The sequence below is a fragment of the Camelus dromedarius genome, chromosome 6 (assembly GCF_036321535.1).
Source record: "Camelus dromedarius isolate mCamDro1 chromosome 6, mCamDro1.pat, whole genome shotgun sequence".
Taxonomy (NCBI): domain Eukaryota; kingdom Metazoa; phylum Chordata; class Mammalia; order Artiodactyla; family Camelidae; genus Camelus; species Camelus dromedarius.
In genome coordinates, this window is record NC_087441.1 from 38,478,085 (window position 1) to 38,505,230 (window position 27,146).

The 27,146-nt window shown below is 37.9% G+C and overlaps 1 protein-coding gene across 2 annotated transcripts; it reads right to left on the reverse strand.

Moving 5' to 3' along the window:
- NUS1 (NUS1 dehydrodolichyl diphosphate synthase subunit) lies at positions 1–27,146 on the reverse strand. 2 transcript variants are annotated; one of them, XR_010381252.1, is made up of 6 exons: positions 26,559–27,146; positions 12,302–12,427; positions 11,244–11,393; positions 7,235–7,287; positions 6,571–6,670; positions 1–2,794 (listed from the first exon to the last, which is right to left on the reverse strand). XR_010381252.1 is itself a non-coding variant. In XM_010979161.3 (5 exons), the coding sequence occupies exons 1-5, from the start codon at positions 26,971–26,973 to the stop codon at positions 2,704–2,706; spliced, it is 882 nt and encodes a 293-aa protein (XP_010977463.2). In that variant the 5' UTR covers positions 26,974–27,146; the 3' UTR covers positions 1–2,703. The 2 variants fall into 2 exon arrangements, 1 of the variants encoding a protein (XP_010977463.2); XM_010979161.3 differs by lacking the exon at positions 7,235–7,287.

The window sequence follows — 27,146 nt, forward strand, 5'->3', positions numbered from 1 at the left end:
TCCATGAAAAGAGTATATTCTTTTATTGTTTTTGTTCATACATGTTGTTTCAACTTTCAATAATAAAATTCAATAAATTTGATTCCTTAATCATAAAAACTTGCTTTACATATTATTTACATGTTGCCAAAGTCTACAGCATACAAAACATCACAAGGATTTGACTCTATGCATGGGACCATCACACAGAAGGAGGAGGGAGCTAATCAAGTAATATACATTCAAAGATTAAACTGTAGACGTGCACAGTGTATTTGGCACTGTTCTTTAATATTACAACACATTCCTCTCTTAAGATAGGCATTACTAAGCCTTAGTTACAATATACCAAAATTTGCTACTCACATGAAAACCAGCTTTCAAACTTTCTAACAGTTATCAGTGTTAAAAAATAAAACAGAACCAGAATTGGGAATGGAATTCACACCCTCCAACTTCTTGCTAGGCTCCAAGCTGCCATCCATAAGGTAGGTTTAATTTGATAATTTTTCCACTATGGGGAGTGTCAAGAAGAAACAATTTAAAGACAATATCCTTCAAAACACATAGAGACAAACAACACTGTAAAGTTACCAATTCTTCTCGGGAGTGCAAAGGGAGCCCTGACAACACGTAACTAGCAATGATTCTGGCAGGGATTACAGAATGACTAATGCCATTCAAGCTGTGGAGACGATACTAGCAGTTAAACTCGTGAGAAGGATCTGGAATGTCTTTACCTGAAATCAGAATCCTTAGCAACTTGTTTTAAGGGCCTCTTCCTAGGGCTGTAACAGACTTAGATCACAGCTTACAGATTCACCCTGATGTGTAACACTATACTGCTATGAAATGTTAAGGAGAAAATAAACACACAAAGATTCAACTATTAAACCTTTCGTGACTTTGGCTATATCCCAGTGGGTAATTTATTTGACCAACTTCATTTTAACAAATAATAAATCCCTTTACTTCAACTGGGCCCAATAAATTTAATTCATTAAAACCATATATATTCCAGAATGTTTAAAAAAGACACATGTTTATAAAAGGCATAGTTTCAGTCTTAAACTAAGGCCAAAAAGCCTCAATAGAACATGGATCACAGTACAGGGGAACAGAAATAAAAATTCTCTGGTAAAGTTGAGAGATACGCTGTAGCATCACACAAAACCTTCAAGCAATAAATTAAGACTAAAAAAAGTCTCACAATGTACAAAGAACTATACTGTGCAAAGTAATGTCACTGAACCAAAATTTAGTTTAATCATTTTATTTCAAGTGTATTTTTAAAATCATAAATGGGGTTTTGTAATCCAAAGTCAGAACATTTACTCTTCATAGCTTCAGAATTTGACAAGTAACTCCAGACCTTGCTTTCCAAATCCAGTCTTGCTTTGCTATTTTTCAGACTCTGAAACCTAGTATTTAAACTACTCCATTCTAAATGCAGAGTTTTGGATAACTATTGGGCACTTGTTGATAAGATTCTTCTGAAAACAGTCCATCAAATGTAAAGAATGGTTTCTATCCGAGGATCAGCAGTGAGGAAAGAAATATTAAACACCTATCAAAAAAATCATTTATTCATTTTAAAAATAACAGAACCAGTCCTGTTCTCTGCCATGAAAGACAACATGCAAAATTAAATTACTTCTGTAGACTTCAGTAATAGTTTATTACCTACACAGGCCTCAATCTTACTTAAAGATCTTTTATGCAAAGTCACCATCAGGATTTACTGAGTAAAATTCCTGAGTACTAACACGGCCCTAGATGTGCTATTCCAAAGAGGAACAGGTTACTTTTAAGAAAAAGAGCTGCCTTGGTAACTTCCCTCACATGCTTATTTTAAATAAACACAGTTAATGGAATTATTTTTTAAACCAATTTTGGGTACTCTTTAGCACACTGCCCACTGAACAGAAAAGGAAATCAAAACTTTCCTTATTAAGGAAACTTCCCATCTTTACTTCTAAGATTACAATGTTTTTACCTTCTTTTGACTGCCTCATACAATACTTAAATTTTTTAAATTCTGCATTTCAATGTTGTAAGAGTTCTTTTCAAATGATCTTCACAACCCAGCTCACAGACAACAGAGCAACACTTTCAAGTCATGTTGTTTGACAATAATGAAGAAATGAAAATGGACGGATGTCTGGAAATAGGTATTCCCTCTGCTCCAGAGGTGAGCACACTTCTAACATGTGAGCAGAACTCCACTCCTCTGGAGATCCCTCAAACTCAGAATGGTTCCATTTAATATATTATTCTCAGAAATTAAAGTTTGGTCACTAGGAAAGACTGAACAAAAATTATTCCCCTCCCCCCGAAACCACAACAAAACAGCTTTAATCACCCCTTTCTCTCCCCACAAAAATAGGGAAGTAGTTGGGGCTGAAGCCTTTAAATTTGAAAGTTTAGCTCCTAAAACATTGCTACTATTTGCTCAAAGGTGCAAGTCCACATTTTCCTTCTCCAATACTTCCCCCATTTATAAGTTTATTTCCACGCACACATGCACACACACACGCACACACACATACGCACTCACACATACATACTCTTACTCTCCAGTAAGACACTTTTTTGTGTTTGTTGATAAATTATGAGGATTATGAACTAGGTGTATACAGGGTTTCATAGGTGCTTTGTAAACATCAGAGTCACTTGAGTCCTTTTCTCCAAAAGCCTGAAATCAAATGACACAACCAGGGATCGCTACTTTCCCAGACGCTGTTCACAGGCTGCATATTGACGGAGGGCAGAGAAAAAGTCCTCATAACTGATGTTTAGGTGGGAAGGCAAGGAGCTGAAAAAAAAAGAAAAAAAAAAGAGGCACAAGAGAAAAAAGCAATTAGATGATATGCTATACTTTGGAGTGGGGAGCCAGAAGGCTAATGACCACAAAGGTTAAGAACAGAAGAAAGTAAATTACAAGCATAGAGTAAGTCAAACTATTTCTACTAAATGACTGTCAAGCTCACTGTGAAACAGTTCAAATAAAAAATAATCTCTCCTTTCCACAAGAAGAAAAAAGCAACTTGTAGTGAGGTTGAGATTCAGAAACCTTTTTTTCCCCCAAGTTTCTAATTTTTATTTTTGAGGCTCCCTAACAATCTTGTACCACCAGGCATACAAGACATAAATGTTATCTGATAGATCTCATCTCTTGCCTTTGGAAAAACTGTGTCTAAGCCATGAATTTCTATACTGTTTTTAAAGATCACAAGGCAAGATTCTGCTGATAAAGTTTATTAAAATATAAAACTGGAAGGTGAGTCTACAAAAGACTAAAGCAAACAAAAAAGTGGCAAAGTACCACACATACGGCACTGGGCTTCAGCCTATCTGAAGGTAATCCACTCAGGACGGTAAAACTTACCCTTTGCTCACACAGATCTATGGACCATTTGAACAAAAAAAATTATACATTACATTTCAAATTCTAAAGATAAAGTGAAAATTACTAAGAGACATAACTTACAATGAATTCATTGAAATGTTAGACCATTTTCAGTTCTGACATTTTTGTATTTTGACATATTCATTTATCCTTCAAAATGAAGGCACAATGTAGTGCTAGAAAGATTCAGAACGTATTAAAACATAAGTCTAGAAAAACGTAAAATTGGAGATCTATTTATAAAGGATCTCACTCAAATTCACTTCAAGAACTTGTCTCTGTCAGAGTAAAGCCAGTACTACTTGAACAGTTTATGAAAGTCAGGCTGAACACTGGCAGAGCAGCCCAGCATCCCCATGTGATCATATACTGAAGCCACGTGGTGAGTAATCAAATGAATGAACAGTATTTATCTCCACCAATTCCAACTGCTCAAGGGGGCAATTACAGTGTAAAGGCAAGTTCTTTAAAGACAGAGTGACCATACAGCCAGAGGATTCATTTTTAAGTATTTTAAACACTTAAAATAATTTTCAATAATTAACAATGAAAATAAATGTCTAATTTACACAGCTTTATTGTGAGGTTTTGGAAATTCCAAACAGTATCAGAGCCAAAACCTGGTCAGATTACAAGAGTCACATTAAGAATTTTAGTCACATGCACACAAGAAAAGGTCTGAGCAAACCTACCATAGATGAACTCCTGTCTGACCCTGTGGTTCTCTTCAGCTAAGCTTTCCTTATACTTCCTTTTCTTTCCCCACCAGGTCTACTGAGATGTAACTGACATACAATCTTTATCCTTCCTTTTACTGCCAAGAGTTCTGAAACAACCCAACATCTTCCCTCCATTTTCCTTTGCTATCAACCTTGTATCTTATTCACTCTACTGAAATGATATTCTCAAAGGACAAAGTTAATGGCATTCTTCTTGCTAAAAGTTTGCTTCCAATGTCTTCATCAAACTACCCACTTTCCTAAGTCTTCCTCATTTTACGCCCTTTATCAACAGCCTCATCTCCTATCCCTCCTCAAGAAGTACTTGGCACCACTACCCCTCAGTGATTCAGAAGCAGTTCTGCTGTTTCGCTGGTCTGTCCTGTCAGAGCGCCAGTCTTCTACTTCTCCACAGTATGAGTCAGACATTCAGACATCCTTCCTGCCATCACGGTGCTCACAGTCTGATGGACAGCAGACAAATACCGAGCAAACTTCAAGGTAATGTAATAGAGCTATGACAGACACACATACGAAGATCCACGGGAAAGCCTGTTATATGCCAGGTATCTAATGTCTATATCACATTTAAATCCTCAACTCTGAATTAAAATGCCCATTTTACAAACATAGAGATGTTTAAATAGCTCACCAAAGTCATGTTATTGAGCTGCACAGCCAAGATTCAAACCAAGATCTATGTTCTAAGACATACTCTTCCCTCCAAACCACTCCCAACCTCACGAAGTATCACCGCTACCTTTCTGGGAGTCCACCTGAAAGGCAAGTGAAATGACTTGGGAAACTCCTGGGTTAAAAAGAGATAAGAGAAACACACACCAAATCCAGTTTGGAGATCTGTGTTCTAATTCACTTTGTTACAGCTTTGGCAATGTCTTTCCCATTCTTCTGGCCTATGAAACGAGGGCGTAGTACTAGATAACCTACAGCCCTTTCTGACTCTAACATCCTACGTGTTCTTTTTCGCCTCTTTGATACCTTTTCCTCTCCTGCCTCCCCACCCCCGCCCCAGCTTCAAGCATCTCTTAAAGAACCCCTTGGTACTGTGCTCGTCTATGTACACTTCAGGGATGTCTCTATTCTCATAGGTTCAACTACTTCTACTCCCCCCAGGTACTGACAATCCCAAACGTCCATCCTTAGCCTTGGCTTCTCATCCAGTTACCAATCCTACATCTTCAACTGCCCTCTTAAGGAATTCCATCTAAACAGACTATGGCCTCAAAACCATCTTATTCCTAAGTTCAACATCTTTCCTTCAAAATCAATGGTGTCCTTTGACTTTCTCACCTGTCTCAATAACACCATAGTTCATCCAGTCACTCAGGCTTAAAAACTGGGGTATCATTTCATTTCTACTCTAGTTTTTACCATAATTGGTAAAGTGCTAGGCCTGCAAGTATACTTGGGAACTACTTCTCATGAGAGATAGAAGTTGTAGTACAGTTCTCCTAGGACTCAGAATTTAAATATATTTTAAGGATCCTAAGTCTCTCCTTTATTTTAGATTGGGAGTCTGCAAATACAGCCCAGGAATGCATCCCCTGTATCTGTAAACAAGGTCTTTTTTTTTTTTCCCACCCTCCACCCCCAACAAGGTCTTATTAGAACACGGTCACACACATTTGTTTACATATTGTCTGTGTGTGTTTGGCTGTACTATCAAGTCGTTAGCGGCAACAGAGGAGAGTAGTTGCGAGAGACTGTACAGTCCCCAAGGCCCAAAAGCTTTACTCTCTGGCCCTGTATACAGAAAGTCTGCCAAACCCTGTTCCAAGTCAGCAACTTCATTCTCATCAACGTACTCTCCCTGAAATTACAGATATGGCCTCTTTTACCTTATCCGTTCCCAGACCCTATCTACTCTAGAACACACCTTTCAAAATCACCATTCCTGCATCATCCACAGGCTCAACGATGTCCTACTGCCTGGCTAAACAATAACACACATTCCTTATGCTGGTATTTAAAGCCAGACTATTTGATTTCACCTTACACTACTATCTAACACTAATCTCGGCTCTAGGGTGACCACTTCCCTATTTCTCTAAAATGTGATGTTCATGCCTAGCCCCCCAGCTTTTCTTTTTTCCCCTGCCCGTCCCTACACTTTCCATCTTCTAATTACAGAAACTCTACCCATTTTACACCCTGGATCAAGTCACATCTCTTCTGTAGAATCAACAACTCTGGCCCACAGTTATCTCACTCCTGATCTCCTACGATGATTAGTTTCAATACCAAACATCTGCACAACCACACACTCTCTTGTGTGTGAGTCATTTACATAGATCTTTATTTTACCACTGATACTATGAAATACCCGAGGGAAAGAATTCAATATTATAATTCTTTGGGAATTTCCACAGTATCTAGTACAGTGCTAGGTTCAAGAAACACTTGCTGGATCAAACCGAAGTCAGTACACTTTTAATTACTTACACAATCTCAGTCAACCTGATGTGCCAGGGAAGAAAGCCTAGTGTGCTGTCCACAGGACCAAACTTCAATACTAAATCAGGGTCAGGGAAACCATCTGAACCTTGGAAGAAAGAAAGACACATGAACTTAACACACGTTGCTTACCAAAAAATGATCAAGGGCAAACTCTGTTCATCAAATTGGTTTCTTATGCTTTGAGTATCTGTTCTCGCTGGAAGCTTTAGTTGTATGTTTCCATACCCCTACTCCACAGTCCAATATATACTTTAATATCTATGTTATTTCCAAATAACATACGGAAGTTTTCTCTAAAGGCCATTTAACTGGATTAATTACTCAATAAGGAAGGGTAAACCCACTCCCACTCTAAACCCTACAGGTTAGTCCCCAAATCCCATCTAAGGATCAGGACTCAGCTGAAGTCTTCTCTTGGCATCCTGGAACTGGCACTGCTTTAAGAACTCAAATACTTATTCTGGCCACAAAACCAAATAACTTCTGAGATAAAAAGTAACTTAAAAAGTTATCTACTCTCCTTCCTTCCCCATGCTCCTATTGTACAGCTAAGGACCCAGAAAGACCAACTCCTAGCTGTAGACTATAAATGTTCTGTATTCCCTAGAGCCCAAGCTCCCGAGGAGGGAAAAGAAGATTGTACACCTGCCTCAACCAAGGCCTGGCCATTTTTTGCTTTACAGACTGGTTTCCATATAAGATCTGGATTGAGAGAAAAAGGGAATAAGAATATTTCAACTGCTTAAACGTAAAGTAAAATAAATCTTAAAATAATCAGTCACTAGTATAACAGAAAAGTTGCTATAATCCAGGAGACCCAGGTTCTAACAGTTTCTAATAAGCTCAGTTCAGCCATTTTCTTGTCACACCATCTCTCCAGGGCTTAGTTCCTTCATTTGTTAAATAAGGAGACTGGATTAGACAGGCTCACCCAGCAGTAATAAAGAATTATTTCCATAACAAAGTCTCTAAAAGTCTATGTTGGCAGAGTGAATGGAGTAAGTGGAACACACATTCCTCTTTCTGCTAAAAAGCAAATCCTCTTTAGTTAAAAAAAAAAAAAAAAAAAGGACAAGAAGGGACTGCTGGCTAATAGTGGTGTGACGTGGGTGGTGACTTCTCTCCAAAAATAACAAGTATTAAACTGGACAAAATCAATCACCTGAGGGCATTGAATACTAACCAGAGCAAACAATTATTCTTAAAACAAAACAAAACAACACACAGCAGGTAGAAGTTCAGGTAAGAACAAACAGTAAGAGTCTTTTGGCCTTCCTGATTGGGGATGCACCCAACTCCCAGGCCTCTACTCCATCAACTGAATGAAACAGTAGTTTTACCAGCAGGAAACTGAAAGCAAAAAAACAGCAAGATGTACTGCTTGCATTCAAAAGATATGGACTTAATCTGAACTGGAGATTGTGGGCAGGAAGGAGGGGGCAACGATGAAAACCTATAATTTGCCAGCTAAAAGTGGGAAACTCAAAAGGAAACAAATGAGGAAAACCCACAGCTTTGTTACCCTGAGATCGTAGTCCCAGTTAGCAGCATAATGGCCAGAAATTTAACAGGGAGATGCTGGAAATCTGGGTTCAGATAAGCTCTCCATATATCCAGGCTGACTGGCAAACTACCACATGCAAGGGAGGAAGGATGGCAGAGGGGACAGGGTGGCAAAAAAGCCCAGTGACAGGTAACAGCCAAGGAGACTTGAGAACTGACTTCAATGCACTCTCCAACACCTCTCAGAGATCTTGGAAGTTTTACAAATTTAAGGTATATAAGCACAACCAGTGTGTAAATCACTGACTGACACATTAAACTATGCAGACACAGAATGCCAGACGAAAGAATTTAAAAAAAAAAAAAAAAAAAAAAAGAAACTAAAAAGCCAAGCAGAGACAGTAGTAGTCATCTTTATTTACAATATAATCCTGTATTTAGAAAATCTTACGACTCTGCAAAAGCAACTACTAGAACTAAGTGAATTTAAGTAAGGCTGCAAGATACAAAATCAGTATTTTTAAAAAATTATATTTCCATATATTATCAACAATCTGAAAATAAAAGTAAGAAAATCCCATTAACAATAGCATGAAAAAGAATAAAAATTTTTAAGAGTAAACTGAACAAAAGTAGAAACTCTATATCCTGAAATTATAAAACACTGCTAAGAGGAAAATTAGGGCCCAAATAAATGGCAAGATTCAAAATTGTGAAGATGGCAATTTTCCCCAAATTAAGTTACAGATTCAACTCAATCTCTACTAAAAGAGTTTGTTCCTTTTTTGTTTTTAATTGACAAACTTATCATAAAATGTGTATGAAAATGTAAAAGACCCTGAATAGCTAAAACTCTGAAAAAGAAAATCAAAGTTGAAAGACTTACACTGCTTGATTTCAAAGCTTATTCTGGGACTACAGTAATCAAGACAGTGTAGCATAAGGACAGACATACAGACCAACGGAAGAGAACAGAAAGTCCAGCAATCAACTCACAGATTTATGGTAAGCTGATTTTCAATAAAGGAGCCACAGTAATTAAAGGGGGAAAACACAGTCTTTCCAACAAGCAGTGGTGAAAGAGTAACTGGTACCCTTTACCTCACATCATGCACAGAAATTAAGTTAAAATGGATTACAGACTTAAATGTGACAGCTAAAGCTATAAAAATTCTAGAAGAAAACACAGGAGAAAATAGTTGTGACTTTGGATCAGGCAAAGATTTCTTAGATATGACACCAAATGCAAGATCCATAAAAGAAAAAAAACTGAAAAACTGAATTTCATAAAAATTACATACTTTAAGAGAAATCATTAAGAAAAAGAAAAGGTAAGCCATGGACTGAAAAAAGGTATTTGCAAATCACATCTTATCACTAATAGAAGACTTGTACTCAGAATATACAAAGACCTTAAAACTCAATAAGATAAACAACCTATTCAGAATAGGAAAAATATTTGAACAGACACTTAACCAAAGAAGTATAGATGACAAATTAGCACATGAAAAATGCTCAGTATAATTACTCACTAGGAAAATGTGAATTAGAAGCACAACCCACTAGAATGGCTAAAATTAAAAAAAAAAAATTAAAAAACAACTGACAACACTATGTCTTGGCAAGATGGAGAATCTAGAACCTTCTACATTGCTGGCAAGATATAAAATATACATCAGCTGATGAATGGATTAACAAAATGTGGTAAATCCATAGAATAGAATATTATTCCCCAACAAAAAGTAATGAACCACTAATACATGCAACATGGATGAATCTCAAGAATAATATACTGAGTAAACAAAACAAGAGGTAAAAGACTTTATTATATAGTTGCATTTATATAAAACTTCTAGAAAAGGCTTAAGTATAGCCAGAAAGCAGATCAGCAGCTGCCAGTGCTGGCGGTAGAGATGAGGATTAATTGCAGTCACAAGGGACCTGTGGTGGGTGACAATATTCAGAGGGTTTCTTCTGTCAGATTAATGAGTTAACTTAAGAACTGCGTACATTTTTGTCTATCATAGGTCTACAAACCCTGCAGTCAAAACCTGGTCTCCCTAGGTTATCTGACGGGCAGCTTTTGGTCCCTGCATCACTTTTAGGACATCCTCAAAATTACTCTCTGGTTGCGGCCTTAGAAGGCTCCAGGAAACAGTCAACATCCCAGTAACCTCTGTCTAGAGGTCTACTTTAAGCCTATTCATTCAGTCTCAGTACAGACAATGACAGAGTAGAGAACAGGCAAGTAGGGTAAGAAGTGAGCAGTCAACAAAAGTAGGGAGTCAGTGAGACCAAGAGGCCAGAGAAGGACTGTGCTCTGTAATGTGTCAAAGTGGAAAAAACAAAGAATGGAGAGTTAAATAAATGACTGAGTTAGAAAATGGATGATTAATAAGTAAAGTAAATGGAGAATCTATGTGGATGAATGAAAAATATGTCTGAAATTATATGGTTACAGAACATGATGGACATGAATTTGTTAGAAGTACTGCCTTTCTTCAAAAGAATCAAGGACAAGGCTAGTAAGCAGAAGGACAATAAAACTAAGGCAAAAAGTTCTGAGGAGACTACAGAGGGAAAATAAGCAAACTAAAGGTTTTTATAAACAGTTGAAGAAAAATAAATAAAGTATGTTATAGCTGGTGTAACACAACAAATATAGTGGTATAGTCAGTATAATATGATGGAAGGAATACTTAAAAAGGAGTCACTGATGATAGTAATATTATATTCTTGGCATTGCTTCCTAAATAGCTATTAAATTCAAACTTAATAGTTCAAACTAAAAAGAAAGAGGAATGCTATATGTCAATTATATCTCAATAAAACTAGAAGAAAAAAATTTCTAAATTTTGAAAAGAGGGAAGAGAGCTGATAAGCAGAAATCCTAATTTCAAGAATATTCATTACTTCCTTCAAAATCCTTTTAGGTCCTCTCCTTTACCAATAATTCCTCAGGCAAGTGAGCTGACTACAAATTTCATGATCTCAAAACCATTTTCACAAGTGGGTCTTTAAACTTCAAGTATAAACATAACAAGTATAATAACAACAACAAAAAAATCAGGCTTTATGGTGTGAACGGAACTTAGACATTCTTCTTCATACTGTATCCTCGTGGGACAAACTAAGAACAAAAGTAAATGACTTACTAAGTAAACTGTCTAACATATCTACATCCAAATCTGTGGATTTCTTTTGCTGCTGGGCTACTAACTGGCAAAAGTCTTGAGCAGCTCTCACAATATCTGCTTTTCCATCTTCTGGGGACAGCACCTTCACTGCCAGTTGGCAATTTAAAACTGGAGGGGACAAAAAAACAAGATATTAAAAAAAAACACCCTCTTCCAGATACATTTCAAAATCACTTTCAAGAAATATTAAGTTCAGACTAAAATAAAGGTACTGTTCTTACAGTGAACAAAAATTGTTTAAGCCCTTCAACTTCAGTATCAGAACATACTTAGCTACTCTCGTCTGAAAGAACCCATGCTGTGACATTTGTGCATATATTTATATACAGCCTTCTTTTCAGAGTGCTCAGAATGACCGTGTATCTGTGAATAAACCCTCTACGAAACAGAAATTTTACTTATACAGTAAATTAACAATTTCCACTCATCTAAAATGACATCTACAATCAGTTAGCAAAACACAAAAGATTGTAGGGGAAAAAATGTGCTTCAATGGACTATGAATTGTCTATAGTGCACACACCCACCTTATCAAATTCTGATTCTATGGAGCTGTTTTACAATTAACAGAATTCTAGGTAACTGACAACAATGCCCAATTCTTGTCTATAGACATGCAATTCTTTATCTGGTAGAGGTTCAATTATGTTCATTCTAATCCCACAGAAAAAGAGCCTCTTTATTTCAGTATTTCTGATCTATAAAGGTACCAATTCTTTGGATTCCCCTGGAACTGGTTATAAAATCTACCTGGTTCCTGGTTGTTAATGAGTTAAATGAAATATTTAACATGTGTTTAGTTTTTAATATCTATGAGAATCATGATTTTATCTTTTTCTGAAAATTAATCTTTTAACAAGATGAAGAAAGAAATGTCTAAATCTGATGATTAAAGACGGTGAAAATAAACACTAACAGGGCAAAACTAATAAATAAACGAATGAATAACAGAATCTGCCTTGAAACACAAAACATTTCTGCATATGCTAGATACTAAATTTTACACTCATGCTTACCTTGATCATCTTTGTCATTGCTATTTGCAAACTCTGGTGAGTATTTGGAACAATCTAAACCCAGAAGTTCCTGCTGTTGTTTTAAAATTTCATCCATCAATCTGGAATTATTTCTTTTGAATATACCTTAAAAGGGAAAAACAAAAACCTAAGTGAATCCCAACTAGGTTAATTTATCCTCTTCAATAAATAATGGATGCTCGTTGTGAAAACATTGGATCCAGAACTGAACAAATGCCAAATGAAGCAGGGATGACTAATCCTAAATTAGAATCTAAAAGGAAAACATGACAACAAAACTTTGTTATTACAAGAGTCTGGCTTCAGGCTAAAGTCTTCAAGCTAAAAAAGGACAGAGGTAACAACTCCGTGTCAACATGAATGAGAGAAATCTAAACCTAGAAAGAAATTCTAAGAGATCATCTATTGATACCTTTATATACAGATAAACTGAGACCCGACATCCTTAAGGGACTTGTCCAAGAATTTATAAACTGCAGCAGCGGTCCAATGCCCGTATCTTCCTCTCTCCCAGTATAACATAATTTCTCTATAGATTTACTCTATACACTCAATACTGTTACCTCAATTTGATTAGTTTCTTTTACAGTAAGAATAAAATAATATGAATTATGCAAAAAGCAAAGAATAGACAAAAGTACAAAAACCAAAATTTAGTAAATTCAAAGCATGAAATAGGCTACATAAAACTGTTTTTGATTCCCCAACCATGCACAGAAAAGTTAAAACTTAAACTACTATCATATCACTGAGAAAGATAAAGGAACTATGTGACATTTACTTAATATAAAACTAACACAGAGAGCTCTAACTAAAAACAAATGACAAATTTTGGGCTATATTCAGAGAGGCCAGCTTTCTAGTGGCCATTGTCTTTTGATCTTTATCAAGTGATCCTTCTCTGTAATGTCACTCAGATCTGTCTTTAAAACAGTTTAAAGGTTAACTGGGAGAGACAATGTTGTAAATGTATATAAAATAGCACAGAATCTGCTGAATATGCCATACAGTGCCAACCTGGCTGTTTGTGTTTAACAGCAGTTCAAAGATAAAAGCAGTCTCCTTCAGCAGGAAAAGGCTTTGTAAAATAAGCAAGACTTAGCTGATCTGACCTCAGAAGGTTAAAGAGAAGAAAATGGAGAGGACAGTTAGATGAGGAAATGCTTAAGAAAAAAAGCACTGAATACTCAAAAGGCAGACAAATGCTGCTGGTGCAAATGACGTGAGAAAAGAGGCAAGGGGATAGGCCTAATTTTTATTTCATTTTGCCAACCCAATGTAAGGCACTAGGGTCACCAGTGACTTCTGAGCAATGTGGAAATGTGTGGAAATTTTTATCTTTAGGAAAACCAAGCTAGCAACAGGACAGAGAAGGCCAAGCAGCAGACTACTGCAGCAGTCCACACATAATTTGATAAAGCAATGAAAAAGGATTCACTACAAAGGAAGAGTTGAGAGACGAAAGAACATGACTTGATTAGAGGTGAACACAGAAAATTCCATAATCCTGGATAACAGAAAGTGATAACATTTTTTAAGAGTAGGGAAATTATATAAAGAGAACTGGTTTGAAGGAAAAGATGAGTTTCGTTTAGACAGCTGATGACAGGACATTTAGGCAAGGGCTATTATAAAAGCAATTCAGAGACATAAGGAAAGGACATTCATATAAGCAAGCACCACATGGGCAGGGCTCTCACTGTTTTGCTTACCAGTGGCTAGCACAGTGCCTGGCACAGAACAGACACTCAACAAATAAATGTTTGCAGAAAGAAAACGACAAGTCAGAGACCAGCCAGGGGACTGGGAAAGGCCTCTTTAGGGTAAGTGACATCTCAGGTGGCCCACAAAGAATTAAGAGAATTTTACAGGTGTGCGGCTGGACAGGTAACATAACAAAGGATTGAGGATGGAAATTTGGGAGTCATCCTCCTTAAGGTGAGAGCCACACACACAAATGAGAAACAAGATCTCCAAACGTGAAGGAGCACACAGGGAGAGAGCAGAGGGCTAAGGAAGTGGCTCCTTTTGAAAGCCCACAATCCTACAACCCTAAGCTTGGAAATATGAAAGCGAGTATTTTGTGATACCTATACCCAGAGTAAGATTAAACAAAAAAAATATATTCCCAAATACAAAGAAAAGTTTTAAAGGGAGGTGATTAATATTAGGAGCTATGTGAATAACAATGTTTAGGAATATTAATACTTGTGTAGCAATAAAAATATGTAGAATATAATCATTATCCTCAAGTCAATCATAAAATTCACACACGTGATAAAAAAACACTAAAAAATAGCAATATAAACATATGACACAGGCTTATAAATGTTACAAGATTTCTAATTTATCAATTCAAATAAAAGAAAAACTTAATTTAGACCACATTTTGGCCTATATTGTAGGTACAAATTATGGAAGGCATATGAATTTCAAAAATTTCTTAATTTAAAAACACAAAATCTCCACAACACTACTGCTAGGACATACGAGTGTATTATTGCTTTTTTTAAAAAAAAAAAAAAAAGGTTAAATAAATATATTTCTCATATGAACTAAGATTTACTCATTTTAATAGTAACCCAAACTAGGAACACTTGCTTTTGGGTAGTCACATCACACTTATCCTGACCTTTTCCTTTGATACTCTGAAGATCTATGCTTCAGGTCTCACCAACTCACTCATCTTTACCTTAGCCTTCAGATTACAATGGGAAAGCTCTTCAAGAACTCTTGTTCCCTCCAAGGCAATGGATAACATTCTTCATCATCAAAATGGTCACTACCTCTTCTCAATCTTTATCCTTTCCTTCTCAGCCATTCTGAAGTATTATCCTTAACGACTACCCTGCTTCCTACTAAAAATTCTATCCTCATCTCAGCTCCTCTGAATGTCCTCTCCTGGTTCAACTCCCAGTCTGCTCCTTGAATGGCCCCTTCTCACTTTGCACTGAATCCTTTTCCTCTTTCCATCCCTAAATGGAGATTACTCCTCTGAGTTCCTACTTCAGCCTTCTTCCTGTCTACATGCTCCTCCTTCTCTGATTCTAGTCACTCACAGGACTTTAAAATCACTCAGGGACAGGACCAGGGTAGATGAATGAGGCAAAATGGAAGGGGGGGGATTTTCTGTAATTAAGATAAATAAGTTGATGCCATAGCTTTAAAAACTTGAAATTAATGCAAAAACATCTATGATGAACAAAACATTAAAATTTCAAGTAAAAACAGGATGAGCATTTGGTTCCTAACATTTTGAATTCATTAAAACATCTAATCCTACCTTGAAGTTCTGTAAGCATCTGAAAATGAACAAATCTAAAACTTGGTAGCTTATCTTTTTGTAGGGGGGATGTTGATGGTAATTAGGTCTGTTTGTTTGATGGAGGTATTGGGGATTGAACCTAGGACTCCATACATGCTAAGCACTCATTCTACCACTGAGCTATACCCTCCCCCTGGCAGCTTATCTTTTAAAGCTAGCTCTCAAACACTTACACTGCATCAAATTAAAAAAAAAAAAGGGGGGGGGGGGACAGTACTATAAGTGTAAAACTTATATGCACTTGGGGATAAGACCCAGAAGAGAACAGGCAATATGAGAACAGTAAATATATAAGGTTGATGGGATAATAGGTGATTTAAAATCATAACTGCTGTAAAGCTCTGTTTGTATAATTTAAAAAAAAATAGCCCTTCTTCTTGTTGTTCTATTTCCAATAAAGGCATCACTACCTGCCAGGGCACCCGGGCATCCTCTCTACTTTCTGGCATTATCACCACTACTCCCCAGTGCCCTATTAAGATTCCAAACCCTTTACTCTTCTACAGCAATGTTTACTGTATTCATTTCCCTTTGTCCATTGTCCCCACTGTTTCAAGCAACAGTCTCCTTCTTTATAATATTACAACCGTCTTCTAATGGGTCTTCCTGCCCTTTCTAGCAACGTAGCACTAGATTAACTACCAACTTCCTTGGGGACATCTTCAATCCTGGCACATTCCAACTTTAATATCTTCAATGGCTCCCAAAATGCTTAATGTATTAACAACAAACTGCTTAGATAAGCATTAACATTCCGGCCTATACTTCCACACTTGGTGGGTAGAAATAATTTATGTTTATGAAATGAATGAATCTTGCAATTGCTCAATAGTACTCTATCCCTGGCAAATTAGATTGCCTTACATCACCCCTCAAACACATGGAATGACTCCAACCCTCATCCTCTGTTACCTCCCCTGCCCCACACCTGTGAAATTCTCCTAATTATTCACAGGCCAGCTGAAGTGTTACTTACCCTGAAGAAGCCTTTTCTAATCCCCCTGCCAGATACGCCCAATTCCTCTTCTCACCTCACTCCCTCCAAAAACATGTATCTTATTCAAACTCCTTAAAAACCAATATTCTGCTTTTTATTAGATATAGCTTAACCCCTCCCCCAATGCCACTGAACTGTAATCTTACTTGTGAACTTGGATCTTACTCATCTCTTTCCCCCTGAGGTACTTTCCACATAGCAGGAGTTCAATGTTTATTTGATAAACTGAATTATCAGTACACAAAATGCCACCTAACAACAAAAAAACCTAAATGAACATGTCACTGAATGGAACCTTTAAGACATTTCCAGGAACCTCTCACAATAAAAGACATTTTCTTATTGCACAAAGGCAGAAAGTCTGTTACAAAGGAAAAACTGTTGCATAGAGGCACAGTTACAAAGTACCTTTTATGAAGAAAACTTTCATAAAGTTATTTTAAACTAAACCTTTGTCTTGGCTGATTTGGATGAAGAGGTGAAATTTACAACTATAGTTTCTGAGAAGTGCTACATGCATAGGCAAGACAGATTACCAGCAAAATGATTCTTGATACCTCATAGCTTGGCCCCCATCTAGAAATCTGATTATACTCAAAGATACTTATCTTACTTACCCATAAGCAACATTACCAGCTTACAATTTTCTTCAGGATTCAAAGCCCACCTATACACATTTCACATGATACACAAGAAAAGCAATAAGATCTAAGAATGCCTTTGACTGAGACAGGCAATTCCTCTACAATATCAGAGATTCAGATTCAAAAGAAGATATATTGAATGTGTATTTTTAAAGTCTCATTTTTAGAATTGATTATTCATTTCACATAAATTTTTAAAGAAGCAATGTTTAAGGGATACAGATTTGCTGATTAACTACTTGTCTAATTAAACTCCTTGTTACTTTGTTCCCTTAATTTGAAAAAGTATTATATCATGGCAGTATTACCCAGTTAATGTATACATAGTCTTTAAAAAGCTCTCCTAGATCAGGACATAATTTATCTTATTTTCCACCACAGAATTTAAACTAAAGCCAAGATGATATAATAAAAGTAAAGAAACTATCACAAAAGTCATTTTATGCAAAAAGAAGTTAAGATTGCATTCATTTAGAAATAACCAGTCTGAGGGAAAAACATTAGCAAATACTCAAATTTTTGAGAGAACTGTATTTTACAGAATTATAATGAACTACAAGAACAATTTTATCCCATCCTTTTACAGATGAGGATATAGACTTAGAAAAGCCAAGCCACTCCTGCTCAAGAGTCTAAGACTCTGGACTGAAATCCAGGTCTGGCTTCTCATTACTCACTTCAATAACTATTTCTAATGCTGATAAACAAAGCTAACTCTACCTAACTATTAAATTTTGAATTTCCCGCTCCCAAAAGTTAAACTTCATAAAATAAAGGTGATCTTTTTACAAATGAGCAGAATCTTTTTGGGGAAAAAAAAAACCAAAAAAAATTATTTTCTGAAAGGCTTTTAAGAGTCGTAGGCCTAACAGATATTTGAATTCTTTAAGAATGACTTGGGAATCTAAAATAAGCTTTTGCAACAATGATTTACATTATGCTTGTTGCTCTACAACTATATCACATGCACCCTCAATTTCCCACATGTAAACTATCTGGAAATATACAGAGAAAAGATGTATGAAAGAGCCAATATTTTTTAAAACACACACATGCACACATACAGGAAAATCTATAATTTCCCTGAAAGAATAAAATATTATGTCAGGAAAGCTGGATCTCAGAAAGACAATGTTTTTTGGTATTTCTTAAACACGAACTATGCCAAATGTAGACTTTTTAAAAATATCTTAAGAAATATCATTTTTGAATTCTAGTATTAAAACTGCATACGATGTTTAAAGTTGAGACAATAAGGAATGTCCCCTAACCATCCATTCTAACAAACTGAACGTCCCCTAACCTTACCATCATAACTATTTCTGGTTTTTAATATTTCCTAGTCTTTGTCCACATGCACGTGTAATCCTGGCATATGTGATCATACAATTTTGTATCCTGCTTTTTTCACTTGTAAACATGTATCTTTCTTTGGTGCTAGTCTCTCGATTATTTTAACAACTGCATTATTTAACAAAAAAGGTCTCTGAATTCAGAAAACCTTCGAAGTACAATGGGAAGCCATTAGATGGTTTTATTCAATTTGAATAATGTCAACAAAAAGATCACTTTGCTGGTGAGTGAAGAACGGATTATATGGGGGCCAGAACAGAAATGAAGACAAATTAGGAGGCTACAGCAATAAACCAGGTGAAAGATAATGAAAACTCAAACTTGGGTGGCTGCAACAAAGAACCAAAACATGTGGCAAATTTGGGACACATTCTAGAAGCAAGATCAAGGAGGCCTGTTGATAGATTACAGGCAGAACACAACGTAGAAAACTCCCATCTAAATTTTTCGCTTGAGCAACTGGTTGGAAAGTAGTAGTGTTTTCTGAGATGGGAAAAAACTGAGCGAGGCAGGTTTAGGGGGAAATTTTAAGAGTACTATTTTGGACATGTTATGCATTTGAGATGCCTAGTAACATAAAATTGGAGAAGTTGGGTAGGAAGTTAGATACAGGAGTCTGGGATTATGGGAAAGATCAGGACTGGAGACACAAATCTGAGTGTGAGCACATAGATGATATTTAGAGCCAAGAAATTGGAAAAAAAAAAATATGGGACAGGAGTCTGCAAACTACTGTTACTGAAACACAGGTGCACCACTTATTTATGGTTGCTTTCTGGCTATATCTGCAGAATTGAGTAGTTGTGACAGGGACCAGATAGCCTAAGCCTAAAATATTTACTAGCTGGACCTTTAAGAAAAAGTTTTCTGACCTCTGATAAGGGGGGGTAGAGTAAACACCAGAAAAACAAGGGCGCACCTACAGCAGAGAACTCTAGGACCTCCCAACTTTTAAAAGTGGAGCAAAGGAGAAGTTAGACATAAGGCTCAGCAGGAAATCCAACCATACATAAGATCATGGAAGCCAGGAGAAAAAATATTTCATGGAGAGTGGAATTAAGTATGCCCTATCCACCAATTAGATTATATACTATATTTAGTATATAAAGACCCTACTGGAGTCTTTAAAAAGCTCTCCTATATCAGTTAAAATCACTTTTTAGAATTATTTACAGTTTTCAGTATTCAATCTACCCTAACACTCAACTATGTATACATTAACTGGGTAATACTGCCATGATATAATACTTTTTCAAATTAAGGGAACAAAGTAACAAGGAGTTTAATTAGACAAGTAGTTAATCAGCAAATCTGTATCCCTTAAACATTGCTTCTTTAAAAATTTATGTGAAATGAATAATCAATTCTAAAAAATGAGACTTTAAAAATACACATTCAATATATCTTCTTTTAAATCTGAAATTTGAATGTTTACTGTGGTAATTCCTTCCCTTCTATAGAAATAGATTTTCAAGGAACTATCTAACAGCAAGAATTTATAAGGACAAGGGAGAAGAAGGGAAGAAAACTGAGACAAACACTGAAAGAATCTCTCTTGTTACAAAGCATCTGACCAGTTAAGGAATTAAAACAATACTTTTTTATAAATAAATACCCATCCTTCAGAACAGTCTACCTTTTTCCTTTTTAAACTAGATACCTAATTAACTTATCTAGTGGCTACCCTCATTTAATTCTCTAACAGTCTAATTATAACACTATTAGATGCAATCTTCAGAGGAAAAACATACACTTATGGAACAATTATTTTTTTAAAAAAATCTATTGATAAAATTTTACATGACTGAATTAGTCATAACAAAATAAATCTTATAAGCCATTAAACAATTTTATTTCAAGAGAGCCCCAGGATACCTCACAGAACAACAATTATACTGGAATAAGCATGTTGCAGCAAGGGAAGAGGCATGTGCGATGGTGGCACATAGTGGAAGGAGCACTGGGTTTTAAGCCCCAGCTCTTCAGCAGGTGAGATGTGTGAAATAAACAAGCCACATGGGCTTTCTCAGCCTCTGGCTGCACATTTTTAAAATGAGAATATCTTCACAGACTGCTCACCTGACAAGGAAATAGTCTGATACAGAGCAGGAGCTCCATAAAATTAAATTTAGCTGATTAAAAAAAGTAAAGTATGTCCTATGATGCACGGGACGAACATTCATATTTGTGGTAGGAAGGCTATTCTATTTGCCTTTAAATATCTTTTACAAATTATTTCTATTACCTCTAGATAAGTACCATTTTACTAAGGCTTTAAGATGACCCAACATAATCAGGAATAATACTAAAAGTGACTGCCCTGTGGTTACATTCTCTTATGAGTGGTAGTCAGTATAGCATAATGGTTAAGTACAAAAGCTTTGGATTAAAATTGGGTTCAAATTCTCGATCTATCCCTTACTAGATATGGGTCCTTGACTTTTTAAGTTTCAGTTTCTTGATTTGTAAAAGTGCTAAGGATTTAATGTACTTCTTTGTATAGCAGCTGATACACAGTAAGAATGCAACAAAGAGTAATTACTACTATTAAGTAAGTGTTTATTTTCAAACATAAACCCAGTATTATGGCTAAATAGAAGGGTACTCAGAGAATGAGGTCATTTCAAAAGCAGGATAGAGCGTTTCAAAGACAGAGCAAAACTGGGGATAAACAGTCAAGAGAGGCTGCCCAGGAAGTGATAGTGAGAATTGAATGGACATCCAAGCATCGGTGATAGCTTTTGACAGGTAGTTAGCCCTTTGGTAGAAAAAGGAGACGAGGACACCCCACGACACCAGATAAATGTAAAATTCTATACTATATTTGAAGTGTACTAAACAGAGGTGAATATTAAGAAGTAGAATGTTCCCTCACGTGAGTTTCCACATGAGGGAAGGCAAGTACTCTAGTTTGCACTGTTGGTATATCAAAATGTAATCACATTTATATTTGGACTTTCAATACTTCTAGCAACTCTGTATTTCAACATAAGAAGAACAATACTCAACAAAGTCATATTTCCCAACAGCATCTATGTCAGTGTGCCAAATAAGTAAACTTGGGCAAACTATGTTCATTTCTCCCCCAACTATTTTAGGGCTTTCAGTACTGGTGTTGGGAAACAAATCACAACTCCGTTCATCATTCTCATCTACAAGAAATGCAGCCCTTCTTCCAATTCAAGGAATGCATACTGACTACTCTTCAAATGCATAGCACTGAGCTACACTCTGTAGGAGAAGCAACAATGAGAAGCACAGATAACATCTGCGGAGCTTACAATCTAGTAAGAAAGTTCAGGCACGTATACACACAACTACTACTTCACAAGATAGACAACAGACGTACCGTTAGAGATGCACAACATTCTAAGGGGACTCAAGGACTGAGCAAGACTAGGAACAGAATAGTTAGGAGAGACTACCTAAGGGGCAGTAGTTAGGATGGACTTACAAGGATCAACGGTAGTCTTTTGACGGGTAGTCAGCCATCTGCCAAGAAAAGGAGAGGACCACCCTCCAGGAGGAGGGAACATCAGGTAACCTAATTACAGACGCTGCAAAAGGTATATAAAATAGTGAGAAATAGGCTGGGAGTACACTGGGCAGATCTTCTTAACGCTAGTGTAAGAAATCTGTATCCAAAAACCATTTCGTAAGACACCCAATATGGATTTATAACTATGGAAACAACACTAAAAAAAGCATCACAAAAGATTTCTTTTGTTGCTGAATTCTCACATAGAAGGCAATGCCTTATTCTGGATCACTCCAATTTATTGTAAGTAATATTAAGACCCACCCAAAATTATCTTCACTTATGAAAAGGAACATGAAGGATGAATGAATAATTCGATGTAATGCAAGTCGTAAAGTATCCTCTCATTTGTGTTGAGTCAAACTTCATTGTGCAAATGCATAATGTAAGTAGCTTAATAAAAACAGAGATGCTTAGGTCCCACTTGCCTAATTTGTTCTGATCAATAATTGTGTTGAATTTGTATTTTTCTTATAAACACCCCCATTAACTCATTCACAGATGATCCACAGACTGTGTTTTGAAAAATACTGCCCTCCAGCAAGGTTCTCAGCATGGCACCAATACAGCTGGACAACCAAACAGGTCCCATCACCAAAGATAACAATACATCTCCAGGTGACTTGGATCTAGGCATACTTCAAGTGAGACCCAGGCAAGCATAGCACTTCTAAGGCTACAGCACCAAAACCCCAAACTCCAATTTTTGTACCAGCCCAATTACAACCTCTTCTTAAATGATAATAATGTAGACAAAATAGCCAAATCTCCTTATTAGAACTCGGAGCTCAAGAAATTCTTGAGAAAACAACTCCAATTTCTGATAGATGAAAAAATTACTGACAGAAATTCTTGATTATAATCAAGAAATACTGCAGGTAAATAAAAATGAAAAGATCAGTTTGCTGACGGAGTCAATGTCAGTGGATTTTTAGTCTAAGGATTAAATATAATCTAGGTCCAACTATAGTTAGAATGAATACTGATTTATATACAAATGTGGGTGTGAAGGGGTACACAACAGTGAACAATGGAAGGTGATTCAGTAGCCTATCTCCAAGACAGCTGCCATCAACCCCTTCCATCCCCACCCCCACCCTTCTGCACAAGTCATCTTCTCGTTGAGAGGTAAACTCTCTCATTTTCTTGATTTTGGGAAGACTTGTGACTTCTCAGACCAAGAGAATACAGCAGAAGCACTGCATGATTTCCTAAGCAAGGTTGTAAAAAGCCCTGCAGCTCTGGCCTTCGGCTAGGTCTTTGGGAACACATGTAAAAGAAGTATGACTACACTGAGGCCACCATTAAAGGAGGAAACTCAAGCTAACCAGGTGGAAAGATGATGCGAAGACAGCTGGCTGATCTGTGCTCATCTATCCTAGCCATCACAAACCAGGCACAAACACTGATGAGAGGCTGCTATGTCCCCGCCAGTTCCTGACTGTACCCTTAGAAGGGGACCCGACAACAAGGAAGAACTGCCCACCTGAACTGAGTCAATACATCAGTTGGTGTTTAAAAACACCATGCTTTGGGGGTAGACTACAAAGAAAGAGCTAACCAGAACAGTCGCCAAGCCTTCATCCTACCTCATCTCTCAACTTGACAGAAACTCACCTATTATATTTACTGATCCAACACTCTGCTCAGTGCTGTTGCTCAAGCTGCTCTAATGGGAATGTTGCCCGAGGGAGTCCCTGCTCTCGCTGTCACACATGCACACACGGAGCACTGTACTGATTGTGCTGATCCGCATTCTACCTATTTTTGCAAGGCATACCTCAGGTGTCACCTCCTTCCTTAGTATGAACATATAAAGGTAATCCTGCTCCTCAGGGATTTTTCTGTTTCTCTCCTTAAATAAAGTCTCTGCCACTCATTAGCATTTATACATCAGGCTGTATTAATTTTTACTAGCTCTCCCTAACTTGAAAATGAACTCCTTGAGAGACACAATTTCTTGTCCTTCTTTGTATCCCAGTGCTTTATATCACAGTAGGTACTCAATAAATGTAGCATTTAAGAGCATGCCAACAGGACTTATTAAAATAAGTTAAATACTTACATAGAAATAGGCTCAAGTGAATGTTGTTTGGGAAAACTGAATATAGCTTAAATACCTACAGTTCCCTTGAAAAAGGATAATTTTTCTCACATAGCCACATGGCTCGCTCCCTCACGTCTTTCAGGTTTATACTCAAAAGTCACTAAGGCTTTCCTTGGCTGCTCTATTTAAACTGCACCCCCCACTCCACCACTGACTTTCAACATCCCTCTCCCTGGCCCCTGCTTTATTTCTCCTCATTGCATTTATGATCTAATATATTTTACTCATTTATAATATTTGTCAGAGTTTCATAAAATGCGAGTTCCACAAGCATAGGGATTTTTGTCTGTTTTTTCACTGCTGCACCCTCATGCCTAGAACATGAGGTATCTGGTACTTAATAGACACCCAACTGTCACCTGTTAAATGAATGCATGAATCAATCAAAACCAAGAACGAGTAAACTGAAAGCCTCTTATTTCCAACAATGGAGTTAACCTTTATCCCTTAAAAAATAATTAAAATTGCTTTTTACAGTAGGACACAAAGTGCTCTGAGTCGATGCACTTCCTGGTTAGTCTGACTTCTTCCTTTTCATTACCACCATTTTTCTTTTAGCAGATATGACATAGGATATTTCTGAATTACATCAGCAATCACATCAAGAACAGGAATTGCCAGAACAAGGAAGTGTGGCAATATGATCTGTGTTAGTTGGCCCAGTCAGCAAGTTAAACTATTTAGCTATTCATTTTCCTTCCCTACTGGAAGGTAAAGGTAGTTGCTTGAAAAGAATCACCTGGATATAAGTGATTCACTTAAAGTTAATTCACCACAATGCTCAGTGGCTTTCATTAGTCTCCATTTCTGCTTCACTTATTTTTCCCCAGACAATATTTCTGCTGCACTGCTTAAGCAGGGACCATGTCGCCTCATAACAGTCTTGTGATTTCTACTGGTCTGCTGAGTTCTTTGCCAAGTTCCATAAAATGTCAGCCCCTGAGTATATTAAACTTTACCTTACAGGGTAAATTACTATTTGATGACAGGCTACTGAGTCACCGTATTTCCTGCTGGCTGCAAGGGAGGTGATCAGTCAACCAAAGATTACTCTAATCCCCTATAAGAATTCCCGTCTGACCTCAACCTACCCTTGCTAACAAAACCTCACACTTAAACCTGCCTCTCTGATGAGGATTTAAAGATTAAAAATCAAGTTGTAGCTTCTGTGGAGCATACCAGTAACTTAAGTTATTGAACAGAGACTAGATTTCTTTCCTTCAGACCAATACTCCTAAACCATTCTTACCTCTTAAGGAAATTCCATTGCTTTTAGGATTTGATTGAAACCCAAACCTGACACTCATAGAGCTTTCCTCAATCTTATCTCCCATTCATTCTTCAGTGTCCGGCTTCAATCCTCTACAGGAACTTCTCAAGTTCCTCCATTTAAAATTTCTCTTCCCCTTCTCGTAGCAGTTAATCCCAACGTTCACTAACCATGCCACTCATGTGAGTGTGTGTCTACTCCCTGCAAGCCTGTGTCGATGGAATTACATGTAAGAATCCAAGGAATATGCCTAACACAGAGCTTTATACTTACTGCTATCCGATAAGTGCTGAGTTTCGGTACCTACAAAAATTCCCTACAGTGAAAATTCCCTCAATTAAAACTTATGGGAGGACAATTATTGTGTCAAGTCCTGTGTTGGCCACTGAGGATCAAGGATCGCACAGCATCCCAGACCTCCGAAGACAGAAGGTGGCCGTTTTCCTTTCTGCCTATCCGGTCTCTCACATACTTTTCATAAGCCCGCTTCAAATGCCACCTGGCCCCAACCACACAGCTTATGCATAAATTCTCTGCAGCCTAACTGTGACTTAAGAACACTGCCCTGAGCCTCTCTGAAGAACCACTAGGTGTAACAAAAAGTTCAATCTGTGGAAAAGCACAAACCTGCTAAAATTTCAATCTACCTACTAATACCTTTCTAACTTTGGACAAATTGGTGAATGTTGTTGATTTCAACTCCCTCATTTTTGAACACAAGGGTATACAAACATCATCCACCTTACTGGGGCATTATAACGAATAAGAACCAGTTTTAAACGTACAGAAAGCGACTGGATCACGGACTTAGTAGGTGTTCATTAAAGCCTATATTCCTTCCTCGAAAGCGCTGGCACTGTAATTTGCACTTAAGGGCCTTGGGACCGGGAAACTCGCTGAGCGGGAGGGCTGTGATGAGCGGTGCGCTCTAGGTACACCTGCTGGATGTGCGGTCCCCGCGGCGGGAGCCTCCCGGGCCCCCCTACGCGCTCCGGGCCTCACCTTGGTGATCGTAGACGCTAATGTAAGAGATGCCCACGGCCATACACCACACCACGAGGCTTGCGATGTCCGAGAAGCTGAACTCCTGCTCCTCCTCGGTGATCACCAGGCCCATATGCACAGGCAGCTTCTCCAGGGAACGGCCGTCCGCGCGCCAGCGCAGCCGCAGGTGGGCGGCGGCCGCGGCCGGACCCCCGCGCGGATGCCGGTGGTGACGGCGGTTCCTGCCGACAGCCGGGGGCTTGCGAAGCGTGAAGCCGAGCGGCGCTAGGACCGCGGCGGAGGCGGCGCGGCAGCAGTGCCGCCAGATCCAGTTCCAGGTGCCGAACCGAACGCGGAGCCAGGAGGTAAGCGTGCGGTGCAAGCAGAGCAGAGCGTGCAGCACCCGCCACACCAGCTCGTACAGCCCCGTCATACTCTCGTGGCGCCCAGGCGCCCTCTCCTCTCCCTCCCACACCCGCGGCGCGACCGCTTCTTAACCGGCCGTGCGGCCGGCGCGGGCCATCGCTCCGCGTTCCCCCGCCCCCCGCACCCGAACCCCTTTCTACTGCCAACACCTCACCTCGCCCCCGCCGCCATCTTCCTCCT

Excerpts from the sequence above, each read along its gene's own strand:
- NUS1 (XM_010979161.3), bottom strand. The coding sequence starts at position 26,973 with ATGACGGGGCTGTACGAGCTGGTGTGGCGGGTGCTGCACGCTCTGCTC. Across the intron at positions 12,428-26,558 it reads TAGCGTCTACGATCACCAAG|GTATATTCAAAAGAAATAAT; the intron begins GTGAGGCCCGGA and ends TTCCCTTTTAAG. Across the intron at positions 2,795-6,570 it reads ATCAGGTTGACTGAGATTGT|CTCCTTGCCTTCCCACCTAA; the intron begins GTAAGTAATTAA and ends TTTTTTTTTCAG.